The following is a 27697-nucleotide window of genomic DNA, read 5'->3' on the forward strand; positions in this document are numbered from 1 at the left end:
GTTCAGCCCAGACACTGAGGTCCAGCTCCGAGGGCCTCCTGGTGGTTCCCTCACTGTGAGAAGTGAGGTTACAGAGAACCAGGCAGAGCGCCTTATCGGTAGTGGTGCCCACCCTGTGGAACACCCTCCCATCAGATGTCAAGAAAATAAACAACTATCTGACTTTTAGAAGACATCTAAAGGCGGCCCTGTTTAGGGAAGTTTTTAATGTTTGAAGTTTTATTCTATTTTTAGTCCTCTGTTGGGAGCCACCCAGAATGGCGGGGTAAAAATAATAAACTGATGATGATGATGGTGATGATGATGAAAGGTCTGGCAAAAGTCAGCCACCATTCTTTTGCTAAGGAGATGTTTCTCCATGGATAGGCTCTTGTGGAAGGCAAAAGCCATATGCACAATGTAGTTGCCCCGCTCTGTTGGCTGGAGGTGATGTCATCAAAGTACACCAGAGAAAGAAGTGGGAGGGGAAGGTGTTTTGTCTTGAACAGAGATAGACCAACCAGATCTCTGTGAGAATATCCAAAGCCATGGCTTTGGTTCTCTCCCACTGCCTCCAATCCAGCTTAGGTCAGGACTCAGGAGCACAATACTTCAAGGACTGCCTCCCCCCATATGAACAAACCCAGACCTTGCACTCACAATTTGAGGCCCTTCTTCATGTGCCTACCCAACAAGAGGTCCAACATACCCTTCAACTGCCCTGATTAAATTGAGGCATCCCATTTTTAGGAGCTGCGCCCCCCAAAAACACAAGTTTTGGGTCAAAATGCCCAAGAGCCAGAGTAAAAAAAAAAGTTTGTTTTGGGGCTCTGTTAACTCACACAGGTCACATTACTTGTGTGGGAACACAAGAAGGTATGGTTTTCAGCCTCAACATGCTGGAGGGTATGGTCCAGAGGGTGGCAACAGGGGAGCGGGCCTTTTCTGTGGTGGCCCCATTTGCAGAATGTTCTCCCCAGGGAGGCTCTCCTGGCACCTTCATTACATATCTTTAGGCATCAGGCGAAAACTTTCCTCTTGTCCCAGATTTTTGGCCAATTAAATGTTCAGTGGACTTTTAAACTGTGTGGGTGTGCAGGGTCTGATGGCAATTAAGACCTTCCTTGCTTTATCTGAGCATCTTGAATGTTCACACCTCACGTGCCAAAGGAGGACAGCCACATTCCTAGGCTATAAATGTGCCTGAAATGACCGCATAATTCTTCCCTGCTTAATTATAGCGTATCTCTGGGCAGCATCTCTCCGTATGATGTGATGGAAGGGTATAAAAGAGCACCGAGTCTTTTAAGAGAAAGCAGGAAGTCAGCCCAGAACAAAGTCATTCATCTAACTCAGAGAGAACGGTCAGGTAAACATGGGGCCAAGTGAAGTTCTGGTTGCTGTGGTCATCTGTTGTCTGACTGTGCAGTTTGTAAAGCTCTTTTGGAAACACCGACGGCTCCCCCCTGGACCTCTTCCATTCCCTCTCATCGGAAGCCTGTGGAGAGTTGGCTGGAAGATTCGTCAGGATACTTTGATGAAGGTATTTTTCTAAACGATAATAGCAGCCGAACCAACAACAGCATAGCTGGAGAGGTGGGTGGGGAACTCGTCCTGAAGGACCAGGACAACACAGTGAGTTTTTTCATGTGTTGATTAATGTGCCACTCGCTTTGTGGTGATCCTCAGTGAGATGATGGCTCCTTCACGGAGCTTCAGGGAGCTGTGGGAGTGTGTCCGAGGGTGGAATCAGGACACTGCAGCAAACACTGCGTTACTGCTCCTTCCTGTCCTTGTCTCAACTCTTTCCAGTAACATGTAATGCAGTGTCAACATGGGACATCATCTAGCTGGGCTTTTTCTTGCCCCCACTAGGTATGTGGCTGAACGGGGCAGGAAAATGCCCCGTATGCAGTGGTTGCTGGTGCCCATTGGGAACTAATAAAATAGAGAAAGGGAGAACCAGGTACGCTGCCTTGAGAAGAAAGGTGGAATATAAAGGTAATAATAAATAAATAGATAGGTCGAGCCAGTTTGCTCTGGTCCTGTTGCGTTGCCCACGAAGGCAACTGTAGTGAGTAGAACCACGGACTAAGGAGCCAACAAGCAGTGGGCAGGTTCTACATAAGATGGGCAGGTGGTGGCGCTTGAGGGCAAACTGAGGTTGGCGTGCCCCACTTGCCCCAGTGGACTGCCTATATGGTGATGCCCTAATCCAACACTGAAATTGGTTTGTGTTTAATTGGACTTACAATGTGGGTGTAAATCCCATAGGGTTGTCACAGGAGCGTGCTGGTCCATAATCACACAGTTCAAAGCTGGAGTTAACTCTTCATGAGCAAAAACACGATCTCCACAGAGTTGGTTGAGTGTCAGGCCTAACAACCACAGCAGCTCCTTCCTGGAGTTCTTACTCCTTCAATGTCAGCTGCCAAGACTGAAAGTCCCTGCCTCCCCACAGCTGCCTAAGTCTCTTCCTCTCCAGGGCTTTCCCCAAGCAATCGGAGACCGTGTCTGTCTGCGTGCCGCCAACCTATTTTCCACCCTTTTCATGCCTCTTCTGGTTCTGGGAGACCAGAGGGGGAGGGGAGCAGCAGGAAGGGGAGACATTTGTGCCTCTTCACCAACTGGACTCATCTCTGACTCTGGACTTCTCTCTGCCACCACCTCCCCTACAGACCCTCTCAGCTGCTGAGATCGGCAGAGGAGGCCCTCAGAGGCTTGGTGGTTGGTGGCTGGGGAGAGGGCATTCTCTGTGGCAGCCCCAAAGCTGTGAACTCCACCCCTCCAAAGAGGTGTACCTGGCACCTTCATTATGCAGCTTTCAGAGAATGCTGAAAATGCACTCCTTCTCCTGGATTCTGACACTTGATGTGTATGTTAATAATAATAATAATAATAATAATAATAATAATAATAATAATAATAATAATAATATGTTGGATCCAGCCTAAGTTTCCCTGCCCCACCTGTTCTGTTTCCACACTTGGCACTCCCCCAGAACGCCCCCTTTCCACGATTGACACCAGCTTAAGACCTGCTGGGTTCAGCTCAGCCAACTGAGCCCCAGCTAAACCTGGATGAAGGACTTAGGCTGACGTATCTGCAGCTCAACCAGGACGGGGGATTTAAGCTGGCATAGCCCTGCTGAGCCAGAAACCTCTTAGCTCAGCTGGAGATCTACTGGATCCTAACTGCTCATCCCCATCAGATTTTTCCCTAGGATTGTGCCATCGGGTGGGAAAAGTCATTTTGCTCTTCTTACTTTGAAGCAGCAGGGGATCGGAAAGCCTTGCTGTTTTAGTCCATATCCCTCAAAGATCTACCACTTGATCCCAGTCTACCTTATTCCCACTTCTGTTCTAAACAAACAAGCAAGCAAGCAAGCAAGCAAGCAAGCAAGCAAGCAAGCAAGCAAGCAAACAAACAAACAAACAAACAAACAGACAAACAACCAGCTGAAAGAGAAAAAGAAGAGGCAGAGCTGAGAAGAAGGCATGCCAAACAGTATCAGGCGATGGATGGTTAAGCATGCATTGGAAGTATCAATCTTAGAATCAAAAGGAGATAATTAAATAATCATAGAATCACAGAATCAGTGAACTGTAGAGTTTGAAGGTGACAGCAGCCACAAAATTAAAAGACGCCTGCTTCTTGGGAGAAAAGCAATGACAAACCTAGACAGCATATTAAAAAGTAGAGCCATCACCTTGCCAACAAAGGTCCGTATAGTTAAAGCCATGGTTTTCCCAGTAGTGATGTATGGAAGTGAGAGCTGGACCATAAAGAAGGCTGATCGCCGAAGAATAGATGCTTTTGAATTATGGTGCTGGAGGAGACTCTTGAGAGTCCCATGGACTGCAAGAAGATCAAACCTCTCCATTCTGAAGGAAATCAGCCCTGAGTGCTCACTGGAAGGACAGATCGTGAATCTGAGGCTCCAATACTTTGGCCACCTCATGAGAAGAGAAGACTCCCTGGAAAAGGCCCTGATGTTGGGAAAGATGGAGGGCACAAGGAGAAGGGGACGACAGAGGACGAGATGGTTGGACAGTGTTCTCGAAGTTACCAGCATGAGTCTGACCAAACTGCGGGAGGCAGTGGAAGACAGGAGTGCCTGGCGTTCTCTGGTCCATGGGGTCACGATTAGTCGGACACGACTAAACAACTAAACAACAACAACAAGAGTTTGAAGGGAACATGAGGGACATCTAGTCCAACCCCCTGCAATGCAGGGAACCTTTGGCCAACATGGGATTTGAAACCACGACTCTGAGATTAAGAGTCTCATTCTCTACTGACTGAGCTATCCCTCAGTCTCATTGTGGTGTTTTGTTGTTGTTATAGCCTGCTCTGAGATCTGCCGACAGAGGGCGGGGTATAAATTATCTAAACAATTATACAAAAAGCGGAGGTGCGGGTGAGGAACCTACGGGTACTTCCAGATTCTTGCTATTTTGGGGTGGGGTTCAGCTACATACCTGCAAATTCACGTTGCACAATTGCAACCTGATTGATGAGATTGTGTGCAACAAAACCCATGTTATGACAAGCAAGTGAGGGGAAAATGCACTAGAAGGTGTGGGATATCGGCCATGTAATCTGCAATGTCCCCCAAGGTGCCACAGAAATAGAGACCCAACTCCTACACTGTGTGGAACAGTCCTCCTGACAAGATGCAGTCTGCAGGCTATGAGAATCTCATCTTAAATAGATTTTCACATGTTTTCTTTCTTGTAGCTGGGAATCATTGCTTGGCTGCTGCTTGTTTAAGGAAGAACAGAGAGAAAATGGGGGAGAGAGGAAGTAAAGGCTGTTGACAGCTTGCTAAGTCCCACCCATGGTAATCTGAGCTCAGGGTGCAGGTTAACCCTTTCGTGTGAGTCAGTAACTGTATAATACAACACTGATTTGGAATGCAGAAGCAGAATTGCAGCAGGGTGGTGATGGCGGTCCTAAGCCCTCTCCCAGCTTGCCTCTTCACGACAAACTGCCTCTCTGTGGGAGGGTTTAAACAGGGAGGGGTGAAGTGTGGATTGCATTGCTTGTTGCTTGAGCAAGGTTAAGCCCCGAGCTGACATTTTTCTTTCTTCGGGTGCAGGTCATTGGGAGCTTTAGGAGAGTTTTCCTAAAATGCTGAGAATTTTGGGCTCCTGCAGGCATTCCAGATTGGAAGGTCTTTTCAGGAAGAATCCCCAGTGCAAGTCCACTGTTAAGCACAGGGACACAGGAAGTGGTCTTGTACCAAGCCAGACCATTGGTCCAGCTAGCTCAATATTGTCTACAATGACCGGCAGGGATGCTCCAAGGTTTCAGACAGTGGGCCTCTCCCAGCCCATCCTGGAGATGTCAGTGGAGATTAAGATTAAGATTAAGGACACTGACAAACTGGAACGTGTCCAGAGGAGGGCAACCAAAATGGTCAAAGGCCTGGAAACGATGCCTTATGAGGAACGGCTAAGGGAGCTGGGCATGTTTAGCCTGGAGAAGAGAAGGTTAAGGGGTGATATGATAGCCATGTTCAAATATATAAAAGGATGTCACATAGAGGAGGGAGAAAGGTTGTTTTCTGCTGCTCCAGAGAAGCGGACACGGAGCAATGGATCCAAACTACAAGAAAGAAGATTCCACCTAAACATTAGGAAGAACTTCCTGACAGTAAGAGCTGTTTGACAGTGGAATTTGCTGCCCAGGAGTGTGGTGGAGTCTCCTACTTTGGAGGTCTTTAAGCAGAGGCTTGACAACCATATGTCAGGAGTGCTCTGATGGTGTTTCCTGCTTGGCAGGGGGTTGGACTTGATGGCCCTTGTGGTCTCTTCCAACTCTATGATTCTATGATTCTACAAGGCAAGGCAGATGTTCTGCCACTGGGCTACAGACTTCTTCTGTTTTTAGCAGCTGCAGCAGCCTAACTGCCAAAGCAAAGCGAAGGCCTACTTGAGTGTGAGCTGGTTTACTCATGAGGTGAAGTAGGGTGGTAGAATCAGAAGGGCAGTAAAATTCAAAAGGCAGTGAATATCGTATGGTAGAGATGCTGAAAGGAAGTGCCAGCATCCACCAGTCTCTGTGGTCTTCCTCCACACTTTCTATTTTGTTGGGACAGGGATGCGGGTGGTGCTGTGGGTTAAAGCACAGAGCCTAGGACTTGCTGATCAGAAGGTCAGTGGTTCGAATCCCCACGACAGGGTGAGCTCCTGTTGCTCGGTCCCTGCTCCTGCCAACCTAGCAGTTCAAAAGCACTTCCAAGTGCAAGTAGATAAATAGGTACCGCTCCGGCGGGAAGGTAAACGGCGTTTCTGTGCACTGCTCTGGTTCGCCAGACGCGGCTTAGTCAAGCTGGCCACATGACCCGGAAGCTGTACGCCGGCTCCCTTGGCCAATAATGCGAGATGAGTGCCGCAACCCCAGACTGGACCTAATGGTCAGGGGTCCCTTTACCTTTAGCTAATGGGACAGACTTTTGTCAACAGAAACACTAGGTGTTCTTGTCCCAGTAATGGAATCACATCAAATTCTTCTCCGTGGCCCCAAAGAGCATCAGCAGAACAAACATTCAGGTCAGAAACACATGCTTCAGGCATCAAAATTTCGCCTAACAATTCCACAAGTGTCTCCACTCCACCAGTCCCAGGAGCCATTGCAGCTTTTCAATGGGAGTGGAGGGGAAGTGGGTATTTTCCCCAGAACCAAAGACCTCCCTCCCCATACATTGTGGTCCTGATCCAACTGCAGTATAGTAGTAGTAATAAATTTAATAAATAATAATAATAAATACATTGTATGCTGTTATACAATCTGCATATCAACTAGCTTGGCCCTGAGCATAACATTTGTTTTGTTTGCTTTGACTCCACTTACAGCTTGCAAACAGTTATGGAAACATTTTCACGTTATGGATAGGACATACTCCTGTGATTGTATTGTCTGGGTTTGAGGCTGTTGACAATAGTCTAACGGACAACCCAGAAGCATTGTCTGGACAACCAATGTTCCCTGTTTTTAAAATTCTGGGCAATGAAAAGGGTAAGTTGTTGCACTCAGCCATTTTTATTTGGAATGTGGGGAGGGGTCGTTTCCTTTCTTTTCCTCAGCCAGCATGGAAAGTGTGGGATATATCCAGTTTCATGTAACCAATATGCTTAACTCTAATTAATGCATTAAAGGGTTAAGACCACAGAGCAAGCTGTCCTGCCGGGCTGAGCTAGGTAGGAGGAAGGGTTACCAATCTCTTTGTTTTCTCTTTCCACCATGTGAACCCTACCAGGAAGGATGTCTAGGGTGGTTGCTCCAAGCCTAGACTATGTGGCTTTGGCAAGCCATCAAATAATTTAGAAACTCTTACCAGTGGTGCACCATGCTCCACCGAAGTGAGTGTGTCCTTCTCAGGTGCCCTCCAGCTGAGGGTAGCTGAGGGGGATGCACTGGCTGTCCACCAGCCTCTGTGCTGCCCCCGCGAGTGGCCCTGGGCTTGCAGACCTGCTGTGTCTGTTGGAGGCAGGGGCGTAGGAAGGGGGGGGAGGTGGGGGCGGTGTGCCCCGGGTGCCATCCCTGAGGGGGGTGACAAAAAGGCACACCGCAGGGGGCTCGCCCCCCCGTGCGCAGCGGCTGGAGCCACCGCTGCAACGTGCAGGGGATTGCTCTCCCCACCACCGACATCACAGCAGTCAATCAGAAGCCGCGCTTTGAAAGTCAAATGTTTTGGAAGTCGAATGGACTTCCGGAATGGATTCTGTTCGACTTCTGAGGTATGACTGCATTGATTCATTCACCTCTAGCTGTGAACCACCTAACCAAGAACGACCCAACACTGGGTTTTTTTTTAATAAAAAAATATTGTTGCAGGTATTATGTTCTCCAATGGCAAAACCTGGAAGCAGCAGAGGCATTTTGCACGATCTACCCTGCAGAAGATGGGGCAAATGAAGATGTGTCTGGAGCATCAAATAGAAGAGGAAGCTGCTCAACTCGTGGAGGCCTTTGCACAGGAAAAAGGTACGTAAGCAATGGCTAAAAAATTAGGCGCTTGTACTTGCTGATATGCAGCTGCTGGCTAGCTAGCCTACCTGCTGCAACAGCTGCAGGAATTTTGCTCTGCAGAAATGGTGATTCCTGGCCCTTCATTCCAACCCATCAATGGAGCTTGAACACATCCTCAGATCTGCCCTTAAAGTGAAATAGATGCTTCCAAGTAGGTAAAAGTCTTCCAGGCTCATAGAAGAAGACCCGTGCTTGGAACTCCGCTTTACAATTTTAATCCTGAGATATATAAATATATGGCGAGTCCTTCTTCATCAGACCACAGGGCAGCCAGATGCTCATCTGGGGTACTGTTGCAGGCCACCCCAAATCTCCTATTGGTGAGAGATTCCAGGGGTTCCAGACGCTTACCCAGGGTTCGGTTTCCTTGGAATGAGGGAAACCAGAGACTGTGGCGTCTTGAGGATACATGGTTTATTTACACATATAGGCAACCTGAGCCAAGGATGGAGGGGCTCAGAGCATTAGCACCCCAAAAGATCTTGCTTCCTCGAGAGTCACAGCCTTGGATTCCAGCAGTAATCAAGCATGGCTCGCTCAATCTGGCTTCTGCCTGCTTCTCTCTCAGCTCACACACAATCTGTCTATCTTATGCAGGGTCTCTCAATTCAGTCAAATTCTCCCCCCTTCACCCTGCAGAAAGAGGGGTTTAGAAAGTTTCCTTGGAAGTTTTAAACATTCTTTTAAAATTGTCAGCAACAACTGCTTTCACTTTTACTTCAGTGGAAAGGGATCGACTTCCGTAATTTAAATCCCTTCAGTCCAATTAATTGTCCAAATTTAAAGCCTTTTTTTACTCACGATTGTCCAATCTTTTATAATTTGGTCTGAGAAATTGGTTGTTCATGATTGCCGGACTTCGGAGCTTCGCGCAATGAAGAAAGCGAGTAGATTCCACAGTACCCGCGTCTCCAACCCCGCTCGCTCTCAGGGCGAGCTTACTGTGGAGCAGGGGAGTCGCAAGGGATACCCGCTGGAACACCAGGTCCTCAGAATGCTCGATCTGAGTTTTTTCGGGGCTCTGTGATGCTTTCGTGGGCACCCCAATCTTCAAAGCACAAGGGCTCTTTCAGATGAAAGAGCTCTCATCCGCCATTAATTGCACGACCAACTGGAATTCCAGAGCAAGTTCTTTTGCTATATGAACGATGGTACTTAGGTGGCAACTGTGGCCACCATAGAATCATAAAACTGGGGGACTTCCGGGTTGGTGCGACCAGCTAATGGCGGATTCCCTCCGAGCTCCGGAGGGAATCGGCTCGGTGGAGGAGGGGTCCTGCCGCGGCGGCGACGCGGGGACCCTCAGAAACCACAGGCGCGGATGCCTGTGGACCTGGTGACTCGGCGGGCACCATTTGCGCCCCCTCCGACCCAAAAACAAGCCTTTTTAAAGGCTTCGGAGCGGGTGGCGGAGAGTGGCGTGGTGCTGTGAGTAGACCGCTTCTTCCACGGAGTGAAGCTGCAAGCCATGGCTGGATAGCGCTGACTTCTTTCCTTGAACATTTGGACTCAAAATGCAACAACCCGTGAGTAATACGGAACTTGGAATTTGGAATTAAAAATTCTCCTTAATTGAATTCGGTACGACCGGGGGAGGTGTCAAAAGGAAGTCCGCCTCCCCCCCTTTTGCAGGCAATCTAAAGCAAGAATTAAACAACTAAGATCGAGAGACTGTATTTCTCTTTTTTGAGACAAAATTCTTAATTTCACGATTTGGTCTTATAAGTTTATCGCTGGAGGATTTGAACTGATTTTTAGAGTTGAAGTGTAACCCCCCCCCGGATCCGGGAGTGACCCGCGAGGGAGCCTGTGAAGATATTTACAGAGTTTGACAGCTGTCAACTGAGCTGTCAAAGTCAAGAAATTCTGTTTTTTGTTATTGGTGTTGGTTACTCTTGTTACATTGGACTGTAAGCTTTTAAAATTAGAGTGGCAATAACAACAAAATATCCGGATTGTTGGAAAAAGAACACTTAGTAACCAAAATCCCTCTAGAGGGGATTTGGGACATTACAATGGCTGCAGATGGAAAATTACAAGCAGAGCTGGATAGGGTCTTTGAACTTCTGGGAAAGCTGCACGAGCAGAGTTTTGTTATGGCTACGAATCTGACAACTTTGAATTTTAAAATAAACAACTCTGCTGAAGTGGTGGACTTGACTCAAGATTCTCAAGAAGAATCTACAGCTGGGAAGCAAGATATATGTGCTGTTTTGGAGGAATGTGAAGGAGGAGCAGAAATGATGCAAGTGAAAAAAGACAACCAGAGGCCTCTAAGGTCAGGATACAAGGAAGATAAAGTTCGGATGTCAAAAATTTGGTTTGAAATTGAGAATGAAGAGTGGGGATTCTTCCCCATGGGGAGTCCGGAAGACTTATGGATTACAAATTTGACCAAGATGAAAATTGGAACGTTTGAGACATTTGGGAAATTTGGACTTGGAAAGAACAAGAAACAAGATCTGGACTCTTCCTTTGAATATGGAGGACTGGTTGGAAAAAATATGGACCCTTTTGGGTCAAAGATGCTCCGAGATCAGATGTTCAACATAAAGGACAGTCAACAAAACCGGCTGAAAGGGACTGAAAGAGATTTAAAGGCCTCGGATGTGATAGATCCAGGCTGAGAACTGTTAGATTGAAGGACATTTTTTTTTTTAAGGGATCAAAACCGGGGGAGGGGGGAAAAGAGCTTTAGAATCCAAAGGGTTACAAGTATATGCTCTTATTTGTTAAGATTTTTTGTAAGTATTCTAATAATTGGGAATTTCCTGAAAGGGAATGTGGATCGATCTTAGAAAAAGGGGTTGATGTTGGGTCTTAAAATGAGATATAGAAGTTTGAAATTGGTTAACTAAGATGATTTAAGTAAAATATTAATAAGGGATTAATTTGGGTATAAAGAACTTGCTGGGCTAAATTTGGAATGGGGATGCAAGAAGGGGAAGTGGGGGAAGTCCGGGAAAGTGGTTAAGAAAATAAGATTTTAAAATTATTTGTGTTATTTGTGTGTAATGTTGATGTTTATGTTTTTGTGTGTTTGTCTTAAAAAATGAGAAAATCCTAATAAAAATTTTATATATAAAAAAATAGAATCATAAAACTGTAGCATTGGAAGGGGCCACAAGTGTCATCTAGTCCAACCCCCTGCAATGCAGGAATCTTTTGCCCAACATGGGGCATGAACACATGACCTTGAGATTAAGGGTCAAAGAAACTTGCCTGACTAGTACAACCATGGAATCCACAAGGGTTAAAATTTATGCCTTGCTGGATCCATAAACCCAGGAATTAGAAGAGAGCCGGGCGTCATGCAAACGGAACACAACGGTATGCACTGGCAAAAAAAGAAAGGGAAAGAAGGACACCAATTTGCATAAAATCTGCATATAATAATGGCTATGCAAATGCAAATCAATAAATAATGTCTATAATTGAAACACCACTCATCTCAACACATTGGGAGAAGACTATGACCAGGTGGCCAGGATGCCTATTTAGTCTGCTGTTCAGATGTATCTGATGAGTAATTTCAGGACCCCAGCTCTCCTTTCTTTTGGCTCTTTATCTTTAATTGCAGATAGGTAGCCGTGTTGGTCTGCCATAGTCAAAATAAAAAAATTCCTTCCAGTAGCACCTTAAAGACCAACTAAGTTAGTTCTTGGTATGAGCTTTCGTGTGCATGCACACTTCTTCAGATACACTGAAACAGAAGTTGCCAGATCCTTCTATATAGTGAGAAGGTGGGGAGGGGTATTACTCAGAAGGGTGGTGGGAATGGGAGATTGGCAGATAACTGAGATGAGCCTGTTGACGACTCTTAACGACTGTAACAGGTCTTACAGGAAAAGGCAAGGGGTGAGAAGGTGAGAAATGGTTTAGTCATGTATAATGGGATAAGAATCCAATGTCTTTGTTCAAACCAGGTCTCTCCATGGTTTTAAGTTTGGTAATGAGTTGCAATTCAGCAGCTTCTATTTCCAGTCTATTTCTGAAATTCCTTTGTAGTAAAACAGCTACTTTGAGATCTTGTATAGAATGTCCTGGGAGATTGAAGTGTTCTCCTACTGGTTTCTCTGTTTTGTGATTCTTGATGTCAGATTTATGTCCGTTTATTCTTTGGCATAAGGTTTGGCCTGTTTGTCCAATATAGAGAGCTGAAGGACACTGTTGGCATTTGATGGCATACACAATGTTAGACAATGAGCAATTAAATAGTCCCGAGATGGTATGTTTGATGTTGTTGGGGCCAGTAATGGTGTTGTCCGGGTGTATGTGGCAGCAAAGTTGGCATCTGGGTTTATTGCAGGCTCTGGTGCCAGTGTCCGTGTTAAGTCTGGTTGTAGTATTATTGTGGGTTAGGAGTTGTTTAAGATTGGGTGGCTGTCTGTAGGCAATGAAAGGTCTTCCTCCCAGAGCTTGAGAAAGAGAACTGTCATTGTCCAGGAGAGGTTGTAGATCTCTGATGATGCGTTGTACTGTTTTAACTTGGGAGCTGTATGTGATGACTAGAGGTGTTCTGTTATTTTATTTTTTTGGGTCTGTCTTGCAGCAAGTTCTCTCTGGGTATAAGTCTGGCTCTGTTGATCTGTTGTCTAACTTCATCTGCTGGGTATTTTAGTTCTGAAAAGGTTTGCTGTAGATCTCTTAGGTGAGAGTCTCTGTCTGTAGAATTGGAACAGATGCGGCTGTAACGTAGTGCCTGGCTATATACAATGGACTGTTTGGTATGTTTGGGATGGTAGCTAGAGGCATGTAGATATGTTTGTCGGTCAGTTGGTTTACGGTATAAGGTGGTGTCTATGCGCCCATCCTGTATTTTTATAGTAGTGTCCAAAAAAATGTATTTCTTGTATAGATTGATTCATTGTAAGGTTGATTGTGGGGTGAAAATCATTGAATTTCTGGTGAAAGGTGTCCAGGGTCTGTTGACCATGTGTCCAAATGATAAAAATATCGTCAATGTATCGCAGGTACAAGAGAGGTTTGAGTGGGTAGGAGTTTAGGAAACGTTCTAAATCTGCCATGAAGATGTTGGCATACTGTGGGGCCATGCAGGTGCCCATTGCTGTACCGCTGATCTGAAGGAACAGGTCATCACCGAATTTGAAGTTGTTGTGGGTAAGGACAAATTGGCAGAGTTTGGTGGCAAGGTCCGCTGTGGTTTTATCTGAAATGGTGTTCCTTATAGCTTGTAAACCATCGTTGTGTGGGATGTTGGTATACAGAGATTCCACATCCATAGTAGCTAGTATAGTATTGTTGGGAAGATTATTTAAAGATTGTATTTTCCTCAGAAAATCTGTGGTGTCACGTACATAGCTGGGAGCACTGATGGCATATGGTTTCAGAACAGAGTCCATATAACCGGAGACACCCACTGTAATAGTGCCAATACCTGAAATGATGGGGCAGCGGCGTAGCGTGAGTTGTCAGCACCCGGGGCAACGCAAGTAATTTGCGCCCCCTAACCCGGGGCAAGGCAAGTAATTTGCACCCCCCCTAACCCCTAACCTGCGAGTTGCCGCTGGCGCTGCCGCCCAAACGACGCCGCTTGCCCAGAGGAGGAGGGGGGCAGAGAGGCGAGGAAAATGCAACTGCCCAGCAGCTGCAGCAGCAGCGGCGGAGGCGGGGCTGTGAGGAGGGGCTGCCTGGCGCGTCCTCCGCGGCGAGCGCTGAGAGCCGCTGCCTGCCGGGCGCCTTCAGCCCGGACGCGCGCACAGCTCGTCGGTTCTGCGAGACATGCGGCTCCGCTACAGCCTGCGCCCGAGGCTCTTCGGCGACTCCGGAGGCAGCAAGCGCCCCCCCCAGATGTTGCGCCCGGTGTGCCCGGCACCCCTGGCACCCCCCACGCTACGCCACTGTGATGGGGCGTCCTGGATTTCCTGGTTTGTGTATTTTAGGTAGAAGATAGAAAGTTCCTGGTCGAGGTTCTGTTGGTGTGTTGGTGAGGATCTGTTCTTGGATGTGTGGGGGTAGCTCCTTAACAATCTTGTTCAATTCTTTCTTGTATTCTTGTGTGGGGTCTGAGTCCAATTTTGTGTAAAAGGCGGTATTGGAAAGTTGTCTGTGAGCCTCCTGAATGTAGTCAGTTTTGTTCATGATGACGACAGCTCTTGGGTGGCCCTGCACGGTATAGCTCATAGCTTCTCTGAGTTATTCAAGCCCCTTCGCCACGGCAAGGCAGTGATCCATGAAGGGGATCCATGAAGGGGAGATGTATAGACAATATCTAAAAGAACCATGTCCCCATATAAAAGCTTTAGAATGCTTCGAATAACTCTCAAATGGAAATAAGGTAAAAAGAATACAAACAAGATTTAGTACAGATCAAATTTGTTGGAATATCAGAGGCAAGGAATTGAGGAAACAAGGACCCATATCAAGGAGGTTGGAAATATTTTTGTGTATTGGTGAAGCAGTGTTACAAATCTTTGCTTGTTTGTTTGTAAAAGATGTATACTTTTTCAATGCAAGTGTGTGCTTGTGACGAAAGAGAGAGAAGGGCTAACTGCCATTGAATACTGTGAGTTGTGGCTGTTGCCTGAAGATTTGTTCTGCAAAAAGGGGAAGGACTCTCCCCGCGCTCTTGCTTAAAGGCTGGGTTCGGAGGGTGGAACAGCGTCTACGGCCATACTACCCTGAACACGCCCGATCTCGTCTGATCTCGGAAGCTAAGCAGGGTCAGGCCTGGTTAGGGTGCTGTAGGCTTTTGCCTCCTTTTGCCGGGTCAGCTTGCCGCCCATTTCACGCCAGGCGCTGCTGCCTGCTCTTCCGATCTTCCTTTTAATTTGCTTTCCTTCTGACTGACACCTTTCGAGCCTGCTTTCCCTTTGCAAGCCCCTGCCCCCGCCCCCTGCTCTGCTCAGGGCGGCTTGCAAGCATTTAAAGTCACAGCTCAGCTGAAATCTATCAAGAGGCAGCAACTGCTGGAGGTGAAGTGCAGCACAGGAGAGCTGCAAGTGGAAAGCGTCCGCAGGACGGTCAGTTCAATTGTATTCAGAGACAGCCACAAATGGACAGGAACTATGCAACGTGAAAGCTGCATGTGGAATCGTGCCTTTCCTTTCTAACCTTTAAAAAGCAAATTTTGTATAATTTTGCTATTTCTTTGTCTGTTTTATTTTTGTTTTCTTCTTTGCTTTTTTCCTAAATGTTCTTTGTGTCTATGTGTTGATTTTAAACCAATAAAGATTAATATTTTTTTAAAAAGAGATGGTAGAACATGAGATTCTTAATCTCAGGGTGGTGGGTCTGAGCCTCATGTTGAGCAAAATATTCCTGCATTCCTTCAAACTATACAGTTCTTCTTCTTCTTCCTCCCCCCCTCCTTCTCCATCCAATTATGTATTTATTTATGGCCTGCCATTCTCATCCTAATGTCCCAAGGTGGGTTGCAACATTAAAAAAACTATTATAAACAATTAAAAACAACTTAGAATCATAAAAATATGGCCAATTGTTAATGGGTGTTCATTCTGATTTTTTTTGCCGGGCAGTTATGTGACAATGATCATTCATCCAGATTTGCCTGCGGGGTGTTTATACACTTCCTGTTAATCATTTGTCCACCCCCCACTTTTCAGTGCATTTTTCTAATTGTAAAAAAGTTGTTTTATTCTTTTTTTAATATAAAAAGTGGGGTTTATTGAAATAGGTCAACAGAGTATTTTAATTCACTTTAACCGCATAAACCCGAATCTCCAGTAAACCCTTGTATCCTTTTTGCAAAATAGTGACAGACTCGACTGGAGGCACCTGAAATGTCTGGTTCTGAGGCCACAATACTCTGAAACATTCAGAGTGGGGTAGATCTGTGGTTCTCTCCCAACGTCTCTAATGCAAGGGTTGGCAACCTAAGGCCCATGGGCCGGAAGTGGCCCACAGAGGCCATTTAACCAGTCCATGAGCCGCCCGCTCGGTGAGTCCTTGCGCATTGCACTAAACTGGCGCAGCGTGGCGCGGGGTCTCTCTTCTGCAGCTCTGGAAATCGCTTCTGTGCATGCCCAGACACCAGAAACTGCGTCTGCGCATGTCTGCAGCGCCAGAAATCGCTTCTGAGCATGCACAGACGCCAAAAATCACTTCTGCGTAAGCGCGATTTCTGGCATCTGGGCATGCGCAGAGGTGATTTCCGGCACTGTGGACATGAGCAGACATGATTCCCAGTGTTGTGCTGTGCCGGCCCGGCCCATGGAGGATCTCTGCGGCAGTGATCTGGCCCATGCCCGGTAAGCCTTGCCGACCCCTGCTCCAAAGCCCTGGGCCAGTGGAATGAATGCTGATGAGATTGTCTTGGCTGTTTGTCTGCAGGACGGCCTCTGGACCCTTCGCTGCCCATCATGCATTCAGTCTCCAAAGTGATTTGTTCTCTGGCATTTGGACATCCTGTTCCCGTGGAAGAGAAGGCCTTACATGAGCTGACTGAACACATCAGCACTGTTACAAAATTTAGGGGCACCGCTGGAGAGATAGTGAGTCATGAATTATCCCCTGTTCCTTCTCGCTCTCCCAGCTCCGAGGAGGGCAACGCTGTATCTGCACACAAACATGTCCAGTGTTGAGTCAGAGCCAGGCCAGGTTATCCTCATCCCTCCTCACTGTGGTCCTTTTTCAGTGGAAGTGATGGAGAAGGGACCTGCCGCATTCTGCATGCAAATGGTGCATTCTGCCATTAAGCTATGGCTCTTCCCTAAGAGCTGCTGTATGGTGATGATGATGATGATGATAATTACCCACCCTTTATCCTAAGGTCCCAGGGCAGGTCACAACATTAAAACGAAACATTGTTGTTGTTGTTGTTTAGTCATATAGTCATGTCCGACTCTTCGTGACCCCCCTGGACCAGAGCACGCCAGGCACTCCTGTCTTCCACTGCCTCCCGCAGTTTAGTCAAACTCATGCTGGTAGCTTCGAGAACACTGTCCAACCATCTCGTCCTCTGTTGCCCCCTTCTCCTTGTGCCCTCCGTCTTTCCCAACATCAGGGTCTTTTCCAGGGAGTCTTCTCTTCTCATGAGGTGGCCAAAGCATTAAAAACAGCTTAAAACAGGTTACAACCACAAAAATAAGGTGGCTACTCAGTCCCAGTTTTGAGGCTTCCTGTAGGCATCCTGTTGAACACACTGAGAACAGGTTGCTGGACTAGATGGGCCATTGACCTGACTCTTCTGATGCCCTTATGTTCTCCCAAGTGACCTCTTTACCAGCCCCTGAGCTGTGAGATTCCCTCTCCACAGAGGTGTTCCTTCCTTGTATAGCCTCCATTGCTTCCTTCTGTTAAGTACTGTTGTTTAATTGACACTGAAATGGAAAATCCCTCTGGAGTCTCCTAAGCATGAAGAGCTTTCTGAGCTGCCTAGATAGGTTGCTAATTAACTATTGTTATTGTTTTCTGGTAGCTCTGACATAGTGTTTTAACTTTAGATCACATGAGAGGTACTGAATTGCAAATTCGCCTTCTTGGAAGGGTGGTGGCTGAGTCTTTGTTCTCAGGCTCTGTTAAAGGAAGATGCCTCTTCAGGAGCTGCATAGCCTAGGGAGCTGGAATGCAGGCTAATGGAGCCTGTGTGTCAGAGAGAGCTATGTTTGTCAGCTCTGGTTATAAGTTCATTTTATTTCTAAGATGCTGAGCCTGTGCTGGACTTGCACAAGATATTGTATAGAATGATTTGGAAGTATCGTTTATTAGCACTGTAGGGATGCGGGTGGCGCTGTGGTCTTAACCACAGAGCCTAGGGCTTGCCAATTAGAAGGTCGGCGGTTCAAATCCCCACGACGGGGTGAGCTCCTGTTGTTCGGTCCCAGCCCCTGCCCACTTCAAAGTGCAAGTAGATAAATAGGTACTGCTCCATCGGGAAGATAAATGGCATTTCCATGTGCTGCTCTGGTTTGCCAGAAACAGCTTAGTCATGCTGGCCACAGCTGGAAGCTGTCTGCGGACAAATGGCGGCTCCCTCGACCTACAGAGCGAGATGAGCACACAATCCCAGGGTCATCCGCGACTGGACCTAACAGTCAGAGGTACTTTAACCTTTTTATTTGGATATATCGGTTTTTGTTTAGCATTTGAAGAAAGTTCTTCAAGTAAAGTTTTGAACAATCTAATGAGTCTGAACAATGCTTCATTCCCAAAGGAGTCAATTTTTATATCGAGTCGCTTCAAACTGCACAATATTCAGTACTGTTTTTCTAGAAAAAGAGGTGCCAGAATTCACCATGAATGCCTCCCTTGTTCTCTTAGAATGGCAATGGGACCAACCTGAGAGGTGCTAGAACTGAGTTCTGGTGAGTTCTGGCTGGGAAAAAAACCCTGGAAATACTGATGTATGCAATATCTTCCAGTTCTGAACTTTTTGCTGTGCGCCTGAACCGCCATTCCCAAGCTTTATGTCTGCTCCCAAGCCTGCCCCTTGTCTTCCCTGAATCCAGGTCTCTTCCTTAATTACAAGAGCCCAAACAGGGGCATCAGGGATTACATTGCCAAAGCAACACTCACACATTTTCTTTTGCATTTCCTGCAGCTATACAACGCTTTCCCTACACTGTTGCGGCACATTCCCGGGCCTCACAAAAAGGTTTTCTCCTCCTGTGAATTCATGCGTTCTTTTATCAGGAAGGAGGTAGAAAATTGCCAGAAAGGTGGGTTTTCCCAGGAGCAAAAGGACTACACTCACCTCTATTTGGCTCAGATAGACAAGGTAAGTTTCTGCTGGAGTGCCTGAATTTGGCACAGCTCATGAACCACTGAGACAAAAGCCGCCCACAAGTGGCTGGGAAGCTGTGGCTTTGCAACAAGAAATTGTGTCTCTGTGGCGATCACACAGGGCCCCCGGACGTTTCACGGTCTATTGACCCTGTGCCACCACTGCGGTTGCTTTCTTCACTGCCACCACCCCGCTTCTCACGGGGACACATGGAGTCCAGACAGTTGTTAACATAAACAAATAATCAAGTTTATTTTTAACTGCAGGAATAAGCGTATGGTTTCGGTTTATTTTTCTCTTGTCAGTTTCTTAAATCTTAGTTCCTACAACTTCAAACTGAATTATTCCCAACTATCTGTCTAACTCCCTAACAATTCCTCTCACAATACAACTCAACCAACCCACTGCGTATTCCACCCTCTTCCTTCTCCAACCCAAGCCTCAACTCCCAACTCCCAAACCTCAACTGTCAACTCCCAGACCTCAACTGTCTTTTCAAAACCTCCCACTCTATCTTTTACTCCCCCCTCACATTCTCACTGGCCAATCACATCACACCCATTTTTAACTCTTTCCTTGACGCATCCTAGGGGCAAACGCCACAGTCTCACACAAGACTTTCTTTCCCTAACGGAGCATAGCCTGTTTATTTCCTGTTACGGTGAAAATATCTTGTTCAAGGTGCTCCTACCAGACCCTCCAAGTATCCCTATTTTCCAGGGACAGTCCTGGATTTACAGAAGCCATCCCAGTTTTTGATCTGATCCAGGAATGTCCCGCTTTTCCTTAGGATGTCCCTAGTTTCATCAGAGAAATGTTGGAAGGTATGCAGTTATGCAACGCCCCCCTATACAACCTTTAGAAGACATCTGAAGGCAGCCCTGTATAGGGAACATTTTTAGTGTTTAATATTTTATTTATATATGTTGGAAGCTGCCCAGATTGGCTGGCGCAATCCAGTCAGATGGGCAGGGTATGATGACGATGATGACAATGACGATGATGATGATGATGATGATGAATAGAGTGTTCCTATTTTCATTGGAGAAAAGTTGGCAGGTATGTAGTACTGAACTATTAAAGCCCCATACAGTTCAGGACTAGGTTACTTGAGAGGCTGCCTTATCTTGTATATAGCCAGTAGGTCACTGCAGTCTATGGGAGAGTATTTCCTAAAGGTTGCGAAGAGATCCGAGGCCCTCTCCATAGCAACTCGGAGCTTTTAGCATGGTTGCCCTAGTTCTGTGGAACCGCATTGCTATCAAGATCTGACAGGCAGCCGTTATCCGCACCTCCTGGAAATAATTGTAGGCATTTTTGTTCCGACAAGCTTTTCCAGCTGGGCGAATAAGCCTCTTCCACGGATAAATATCACTTGCGGTGTGGTAAAGCAGCATTTAAATAGGCCAAACCAAATTAACACAATACAAATCTCTAAGCAGTTTACAGAAAAGCAAGGACTGGTCCTGTGTGTCAGCACCAGCATCCATTCCAGTCCACATTGCTTAGTATATTGAATAATATGGTACCGTTTTGGATAGAAGTCAACTGGGAGTGATGCAGCACTCCCTGACGGTTCAGTATTAGTGATAAATGGATTAATTAAATTGTGCATTGTTTCTGAAGATTGGATGTTCTGGATATGAACTCTCTCCACTGGCTGTTACTTGTTTTGTTTACAATTATGGCTTACTATGTTGATTTACAACAACAACAACAACAACAACAACAACAACAACAACAACAACAACATCCTCTACCTGCAGAAAGCTAGCCTGTCAGGGAGAAAGTTCTTAGTCTGGCTTCTCCCTTGACATGCTGCTTTTCTGGGTGCAGAGGTATTTTTGACGCAGGTGGCGCATACAGTCATGCAATTCTTTTGTTTGCTGTCTGCAGCTGCACAGTCCCATTATCAACATACCCATTCATTTGCCAGGCCACACTCATTTTTATTCCAGCCCCACCCACCACTGGCATGTGGTCCCCACTAAGTTGTCTACAAGGTAAGGTGGCCCTAGGCCTTGTTTCCCATCCTTGCCTTAACCGGCTCCCAAATCACAGGAATGGCTGGCGCAGTGGGGCAGGGCTGTGGATCTGACACCGAAATTGCTGCCGTTTACCTGGATGGGGCAGGACACAGGTGAGGTTGTGGGTACACAGGCCCAGCAACAGAGTGAATCTAGTGTTCCCGCTGGTGCACCGACCTAGGTCAGTGGCAGGAGGGGGGGCTTCATGGTGCAGCCTCACCATCCTGGCTGCTGCCACCAAATCACAAAACCCCAAGTGTTCTTGCAAGCTAGGAAGTGAGGCAAAGCTTCCATGGAGCCAACAAAGGAGGTAAAAATTAGTCTCAAGAACTGCACCCAGGGCAAAGGCAACACAGTGGTTGCAACTGAGACAGCCAAGCTTTTGGGTTGAAATGTCATGCTTCTAATCCACAGGAGAAAATTGACTCCACAACTACGTTTGATGAAGACAACCTGGTACAGGTTATCTTTGACCTGTTTGCTGGAGGCACAGACACTCTAGTTGCCACTCTCTCCTGGGCTTTGCTTTTTATGGCGGCCCATCCCAATATTCAAGGTGAGAGGGGCTGTATGGCGCACGTGAAGGATGCTTATTCTGTTCTATGTACAGCTTGGGAGGGGCGAAGGCTGTAGCTCGGTGGCAGAGCCTCTGCTTTGCATGCAAAAGGTCCCAGATTCAGACCTTGGCATCTCTAGCTAGGGCTGGGAATGTCTAGAACCAGAATTGTAGAGTTGGAAGGGACCCCAAGGGTCTAGTCCAACTCCCTGCAATGCAGGAATCTTGTGCCCAGTGTGGGGCTTGAACCCACAACCCTGAGATTAAGAGTCTTATGCTGTACCAGCTGAGCTGTCCCTGAAGCCCTGGAGAGCTGTTCCCTGTTGGTGTGGACAATATTGTGCTGGGTTGCCAAATGACATTAAGCAGGCCCAGATGTTAAAGCAAAATTCTGGGGTTGTAATTGAGTGAGGCCCTATATATTATTTGAGAGCATGGTTGATTGATTCTGCTTCAGTTTGTTCTCTGATGCTTCCCCAATAAGGGAAAAAGCAGGACAGAAAATCATGTCTTTCACATAGAAAGTGATGGGATTTCAGGAAGCAGTTAGAGGATATGCACTGATTGGAAATGAAGCAGCATGACCACCCCAAAACATTTGCAGGCACAGACATAATAGAAAGCATGATCATGTGTGACCGCCCCAAATAGCAATGTGAGAACAAATCATCGTCAATGTGCAATAAAGGGCCAAGGGGCCATGGAGGGGCCAAGGGGTTCTCTTTCACAGCTGTTTAGTGGCTGGCACTCTGGTGACCCTTGAGAGAAGAGTGCTTCCCAAATACAACCTTCCCTCTGCCCACCTATGAATTGAAACACCTTTCCCCCCGCCCTCAGAGCAAGTCCAGAAGGAGCTAGGAAGTGCTCTCAGTCCCTCCAAATTGGTCTGCTATGAGGATCGGAAGCGATTGCCCTATACCAGTGCTGTGATTAAGGAGACGCAGCGCTTCAGCAACATCATACTATTTGGGGCACCCAGAGTTTGTGTAGACGATATGAATGTGCTTGGCAACTTCATTGAAAAGGTACAGAGCGACTTCTACCACCCCCCTCCTCTTTCCCAGGTTGAACGATTGTTTGACAACAAGTTTTAGCTAGTGCAATTGTTGCGTTGGATTCCTCTGTTGAGTGGCATTGAAGCTCACCCATTCACTAGTGCAAGAGCCCTTTTGTGAGCAGATGGAAAATGTTGACTATATATATCCTTAAAGACCTACCTTGGCTCCCGGAATGTTTCGGAGCACAATTCAAAGTGTTGGTGCTGACCTTTAAAGCCCTAAATGGCCTCGGCCCAGTATACCTAAAGGAGCGTCTCCACCCCCATCATTCAGCCCGGACACTGAGATCCACCTCCGAGGGATTTCTGGCGGTTCCCTCCCTGTGAGGGAACCAGGCAGAGGGCCTTCTTGGTAGTGGCACCCACCCTGTGGAACACCCTCCCATCAGGTGTCAAGGAAATAAACAACTATCTGACTTTTAGAAGACATCTGAAGACAGCCCTGTTTAGGGAAGTTTTTAATGTTTGAAGTTTTATTCTGTTTTTAGTCCTCTGTTGAGAGCCGCCCAGAGTGGCTGGGGAATAATAATAATAATAATAATAATAATAATAATAATAATAATAATTTGCTTGACTTACAGCATTCCTAGGAGTATAAATATTGATTTGGCTTTTATTGCAACATTAAGAATATATTTCTTTGTTCTATGGAACAATTATGAAGTTGGCTTCCTTCTCTTACTCTGAAGAAACCCATCAGTTTTATCTTATTTGCTATTTCAAAGGTTTTGATCATCCACCCTCAGGGTCCTTGTTGCGACAAATTGTTATACAGGTAACTGTCAATAGATTTGTGACCATTTATCTATCCTGATCTTTAACACAGCCAAATAGAGGCGTCCATTGGAAGTGAATACCTGGTAATTAATAATAATAATTTTATTATTGATATCCTGCCCATCTGATTGAGTAGCCCCAGCCTCTCCGGGCAGCTCCCAACAAAAAATTAAGAACACCATAAAACATAGCACATTACAAATTTTCCGAAAAAGGGCTGTCTTCAGATGCCTTCTAAATGTCAAATGCTTGTTTATCTCCTTGACATCTGATGGGAGGGCGTTCCACAGGGCAATTAATAATAATGTTCTTATTTAATATTTTATTATATTATTATTTAATTCTTTCAATCCCTCTAACCACATTATCGCAGAACTTCTATATATATGTGTGTGTTAGAACATGTACATTGCATTGTGGAGGGGAAATCATTTTAATTAAATTTAAAATTTTAATGGAAGCCACACTGGTGAATCCGGCTGTGAGACAGGTGCCTGTCGTTTCCCACAACACTGACTGCACTGTGAGGAAGTTAAAACAACCCTGCAATGGCAAATCCAGTTGCTTGAGCTCAGCGCTCCTTTCTGTGCCTGGCCAAAATAAATTAAAGGGGACCTAGAAGCCTCGTGTAGTTGGTTATGGTGGGTCTTCTGGAACAGTGTCATAGTGTGGGAGCAGGCCACAGGGACTGTTGTCCTGGGCTCAGCTCAGAATTGTTAGGGGTGCAAAATGTCAACACTCAGTGCTGCTTCAATGCAACCATGCGCTTTCATTGCTGGACTCCATTGAAAATGGTGAACCAGGAAGTGACCTCTCCAGACAACAGAACGCCTCTTCTTTTCTTATTTCTGTGGCTGTGATCTCCTGGGTGATACGGATGACGTTAGGCAGTTGAATGAGCCCTCCCACCCACTGCCTTTGCGTGGTCCCGGGCACTGGCAACCCATGCTATGACACTGTTTCAGAGGTCCTAGCATTTGCCCTAATAGGCTATTTGCTGGCCTGGGTGTAGGACAGGCTTCCTCAACCTCAGCCCTCCAGATGTTTTGAGACTACAATTCCCATCATCCCTGACTACTGGTCCTGCTAGCTAGGGATCATGGGAGTTGTAGGCAAAAACATCTGGAGGGCCAAGATTGAGGAAGCCTGATGTAGGAGTTCTCCACCTATACCTGTCTGACCAAGATATTAAGAAGTATAGCTAAACCCTCTTTTCTCTTCTTTGCAGAATACTCTGGTGATTCCTGATCTGTGCTCTATTAATCTTGATCCCAAGCTTTGGGAGACTCCTCGCCAGTTCAACCCTAACCACTTCCTAGATAAGGATGGGAAATTCATAGTGAGAGATGAATTCCTCCCATTTGGAACAGGTAAATGCACAGACTTTTAGAAAGCACAACTGCAAACTTGACCTGCGACATTGAACAGCAGTGATTGTTTTGAGGACAAAATCTTGAAGGAGGAGCTGAGAAAATGCAGAGAAGCCATAACAGGCTTTTGAAAGTAACCCTTTAAATTTTCGGACCTGCTAGCAGAGGACCAGTAAGGAACCAAGACGCAATCAAATGCAAGCCTTTTAACTTTGTTCAGGCAACACTACGTGCTAAGCAATTTCGACAGAGGAGTCTTGGCAACACTCTTCTAAGTACAGGCTTCCCCAGCAAGGTGGGAAATAAAAGCTAGAGACCTAGCAGAAAATACATCTTTTTGCCTGGCATCTGAAGATATGTAAGGGTGGTGCCAGGTGAGCCTCCCTGAGGAGTGAATCCCACAGGTGGAGAGTCACCACCGAAAAGGCCCATTCTTGTGGACCTCCCATGGAGGGGGAAACATGGAATAGAGCTTCAGATGACTATCCCAGGGTTCAGGTCAGTTCATATGGGGAGAGGAAGTTTTTGAGGTACAGTGGTACCTCAGGTTAAGAACTTAATTCGTTCTGGAAGTCCGTTCTTAACCTGAAACTATTCTTAACCTGAAGCACCACTTTAGCTAATGGGGCCTCCCGCTGCTGCTGTGCCACCGCCGCACGATTTCTGTTCTCATCCTGAAGCAAAGTTCTTAACCCGAGGTACTATTTCTGGGTTAGTGGAGTCTGTAACCTGAAGCGTATGTAACCCGAGGTAACACTGTATTAGTGGTACAGCTTTCTAGGTCAAAACCAGCAATTTGACTTCGATCCAGAAATGAATTGGTAGCCAGCGCAGTCAGGCCAGGATTAGTGCTATATCTTCAAATTGTCTTGCCGCAGTGAGCTACCTGGCCTCTGAATTCTGTATCAGCCGCAGTTTCCGAACTATCTCCAAAGGCAGCACCAGGTATAATGCGTTTCAGTAATCTAACCTAGAGGATACCAGAGTGTAGGCAATAGAAATTAGGCTATCCCGTTCCACATCAATTAGGCTTGCTCACTCAAGCTGCAGGATTGCAGCTTGAGTGTCAACCATATACACACTTCTCCTTCTCCTCCTCCTCCTCCTCCTCCTCCTCCTCCTCCTCCTCCTTCTCATTATTTACCACCCTTCATCTGAGGATCACAGAGAGGTTTACATTTGTTGTTGTTTAGTAGTTTAGTCGTGTCCGACTCTTCGTGACCCCATGGACCAGAGCACGCCAGGCCCTCCTGTCTTCTACTGCCTCCCGCAGTTTGGTCAGACTCATGCTGGTAGCTTCAAGAACACTGTCCAACCATCTCGTCCTCTGTTGTCCCCTTCTCCTTGTGCCCTCCATCTTTCCCAACATCAGGGTCTTTCCCAGGGAGTCTTCTCTTCTCATGAGGTGGCCAAAGTCTTGGAGCCTCAGCTTCAGGATCTGTCCTTCCAGTGAGCACTCAGGGCTGATCTCCTTAAGAATGGATAGGTTTGATCTTCTTGCAGTTCATGGGACTCTCAAGAGTCTCCTCCAGCACCATAATTCAAAAGCATCAATTCTTCGGCGATCAGCCTTCTTGATGGTCCAACTCTCACTTCCATACATCACTACTGGGAAAACCATGGCTTTAGCTATACGGACCTTTGTTGGTAAGGTTTACATTATAAGAACACAAAAATGCACAACATAATTGCAAACAAAACAATACCCACCCATCCATCCCGGTTTAAAAGGCCATAGAATGTTTAATCAGCCAAAGGCCTGGTTATAGAGAAATATTTTTGTGCGGCACCTAAAGATATGTAAGGAAGGCATCAGGCAAGCCTCCCTGGGGAGAGCATTCCACAAGTGGGGAGCCACCACAGAATAGGCTTATTCTTGTATTGCCATCCTCTGGACCTCTTTCAGAAGAGTCTCAGATGAGGGGCGCAGGGCCTGGGTTGGTTCATATGGAAAGGCAGTCCTTGAGGTATTGTGGTCCTGACTTCCATCTCATTGTGTGGACATGTGCACCATCCCCCTTCCTTCTGCATAGGTTCTTCAGATGCTTTGGTTGCGCACCATATGCAAATGTATACCATGCACTCTTAATTATGGAGTATTACGTGGCGCTTGAGAGAATGAGTGATGCAGGTACGTGATACTTATTTTCTCCTGTTTATTACTTCTGCAGGAAGCCGTGCATGCTTGGGGAAGCACATAGCACAGGTGGAACTCTTTGTTTTGTTTACCAGCCTCGTGAGAGCATTTACCTTCCGGCTGCCAGAGGGAGTGAAGGAAGTGAACACTGAACCTGTAATAGCTGCTGTGTTGCATCCCCGTCCATTTAAGCTGTGTGCTGTTCCACATTAGGCTACAGCCCACAGAAGACCAAGGCTGGAGAGTTTAGAGTGGCTTATTGCTCACTGGGGATTTTTCAGCTCCTACTGCAAAGCTTTATACTTTACATCTCCATAGCCTGGTTGATCTGCTCAGTTTGTAGAGCAAGAGATTCTTAACCTCAAGGTCGTAGGTTCAAGCCCCATGTTGGGCGAAAAGATTCCTTCATTGCAGGGAGTTGGACTAGATGACCCTCATGGTCCCTTACAACTCTATAATTCTGTGATTCTGTAACACATGCATTGTTTCGGGAGAGAATTCAGGTAGAAATAAATGACAGAACTGGATGAAAGGATCTGAGAACAGTGGCAATGAGTGATCTGAACAGATGCCATCGTTCTAACACCAACATTCAGATTAGCCTGTTGAGGAGTAAAAGCACTGAGAAAAATGAAATCAATTTGCACCTGAGTGCAGATGGCCGCATTACATTTTATGTACTCTGGTTCATGATAAAAGGTAAAGGGACCCCTGACCATTAGGTCCAGTCGTGGCCGACTCTGGGGTTGTGGCGCTCATCTTGCTTTATTGGCCGAGGGAGCTGGTGTACAGCTTCTGGGTCATGTGGCCAGCATGACTAAGCCGCTTCTGGCGAACCAGAGCAGTGCACAGAAATGCCGTTTACCTTCCCGCCGGAGCGGTACCTATTTATCTATTTGCACTTTGACGTGCTTTCAAACTGCTAGGTTGGCAGGACTGGTTCATGATACCCAGGGACAAAATGCACACGCTTCTCATCAAATGTGAAAAATTGCACACGTGTAAAATTTAGCATGTGGTCCTGTAAAATAAAGTGTATTTTTACAAAAGCA

The 27697-nt window shown here is 46.4% G+C and overlaps 1 protein-coding gene across 3 annotated transcripts; it reads left to right on the top strand.

The window, feature by feature from the left end:
• The first annotated feature begins 314 nt into the window (after window positions 1–314).
• LOC309533185 (cytochrome P450 2J5-like) lies at window positions 315–27697 on the top strand. Of its 3 annotated transcripts, XM_082224401.1 has the most exons (10): window positions 1387–1522; window positions 4720–4822; window positions 6840–7002; window positions 7822–7971; window positions 16330–16490; window positions 18539–18715; window positions 21163–21304; window positions 22142–22329; window positions 24367–24508; window positions 26680–27697. In XM_082224401.1, exons 2-10 carry the CDS (start codon window positions 4820–4822, stop codon window positions 26856–26858), a joined length of 1305 nt encoding a protein of 434 aa, XP_082080527.1. In that variant the 5' UTR covers window positions 1387–1522; window positions 4720–4819; the 3' UTR covers window positions 26859–27697. The 3 variants fall into 3 exon arrangements, with proteins under 3 accessions (XP_082080528.1, XP_082080526.1, XP_082080527.1); XM_082224400.1 differs by lacking the exon at window positions 4720–4822 and having other exon boundaries at window positions 316–1522; XM_082224402.1 differs by lacking the exons at window positions 4720–4822; window positions 18539–18715 and having other exon boundaries at window positions 315–1522.

The sequence above is a fragment of the Podarcis vaucheri genome (genome assembly GCF_965113315.1).
Source record: "Podarcis vaucheri genome assembly, chromosome: 5".
Lineage (NCBI taxonomy): Eukaryota > Metazoa > Chordata > Lepidosauria > Squamata > Lacertidae > Podarcis > Podarcis vaucheri.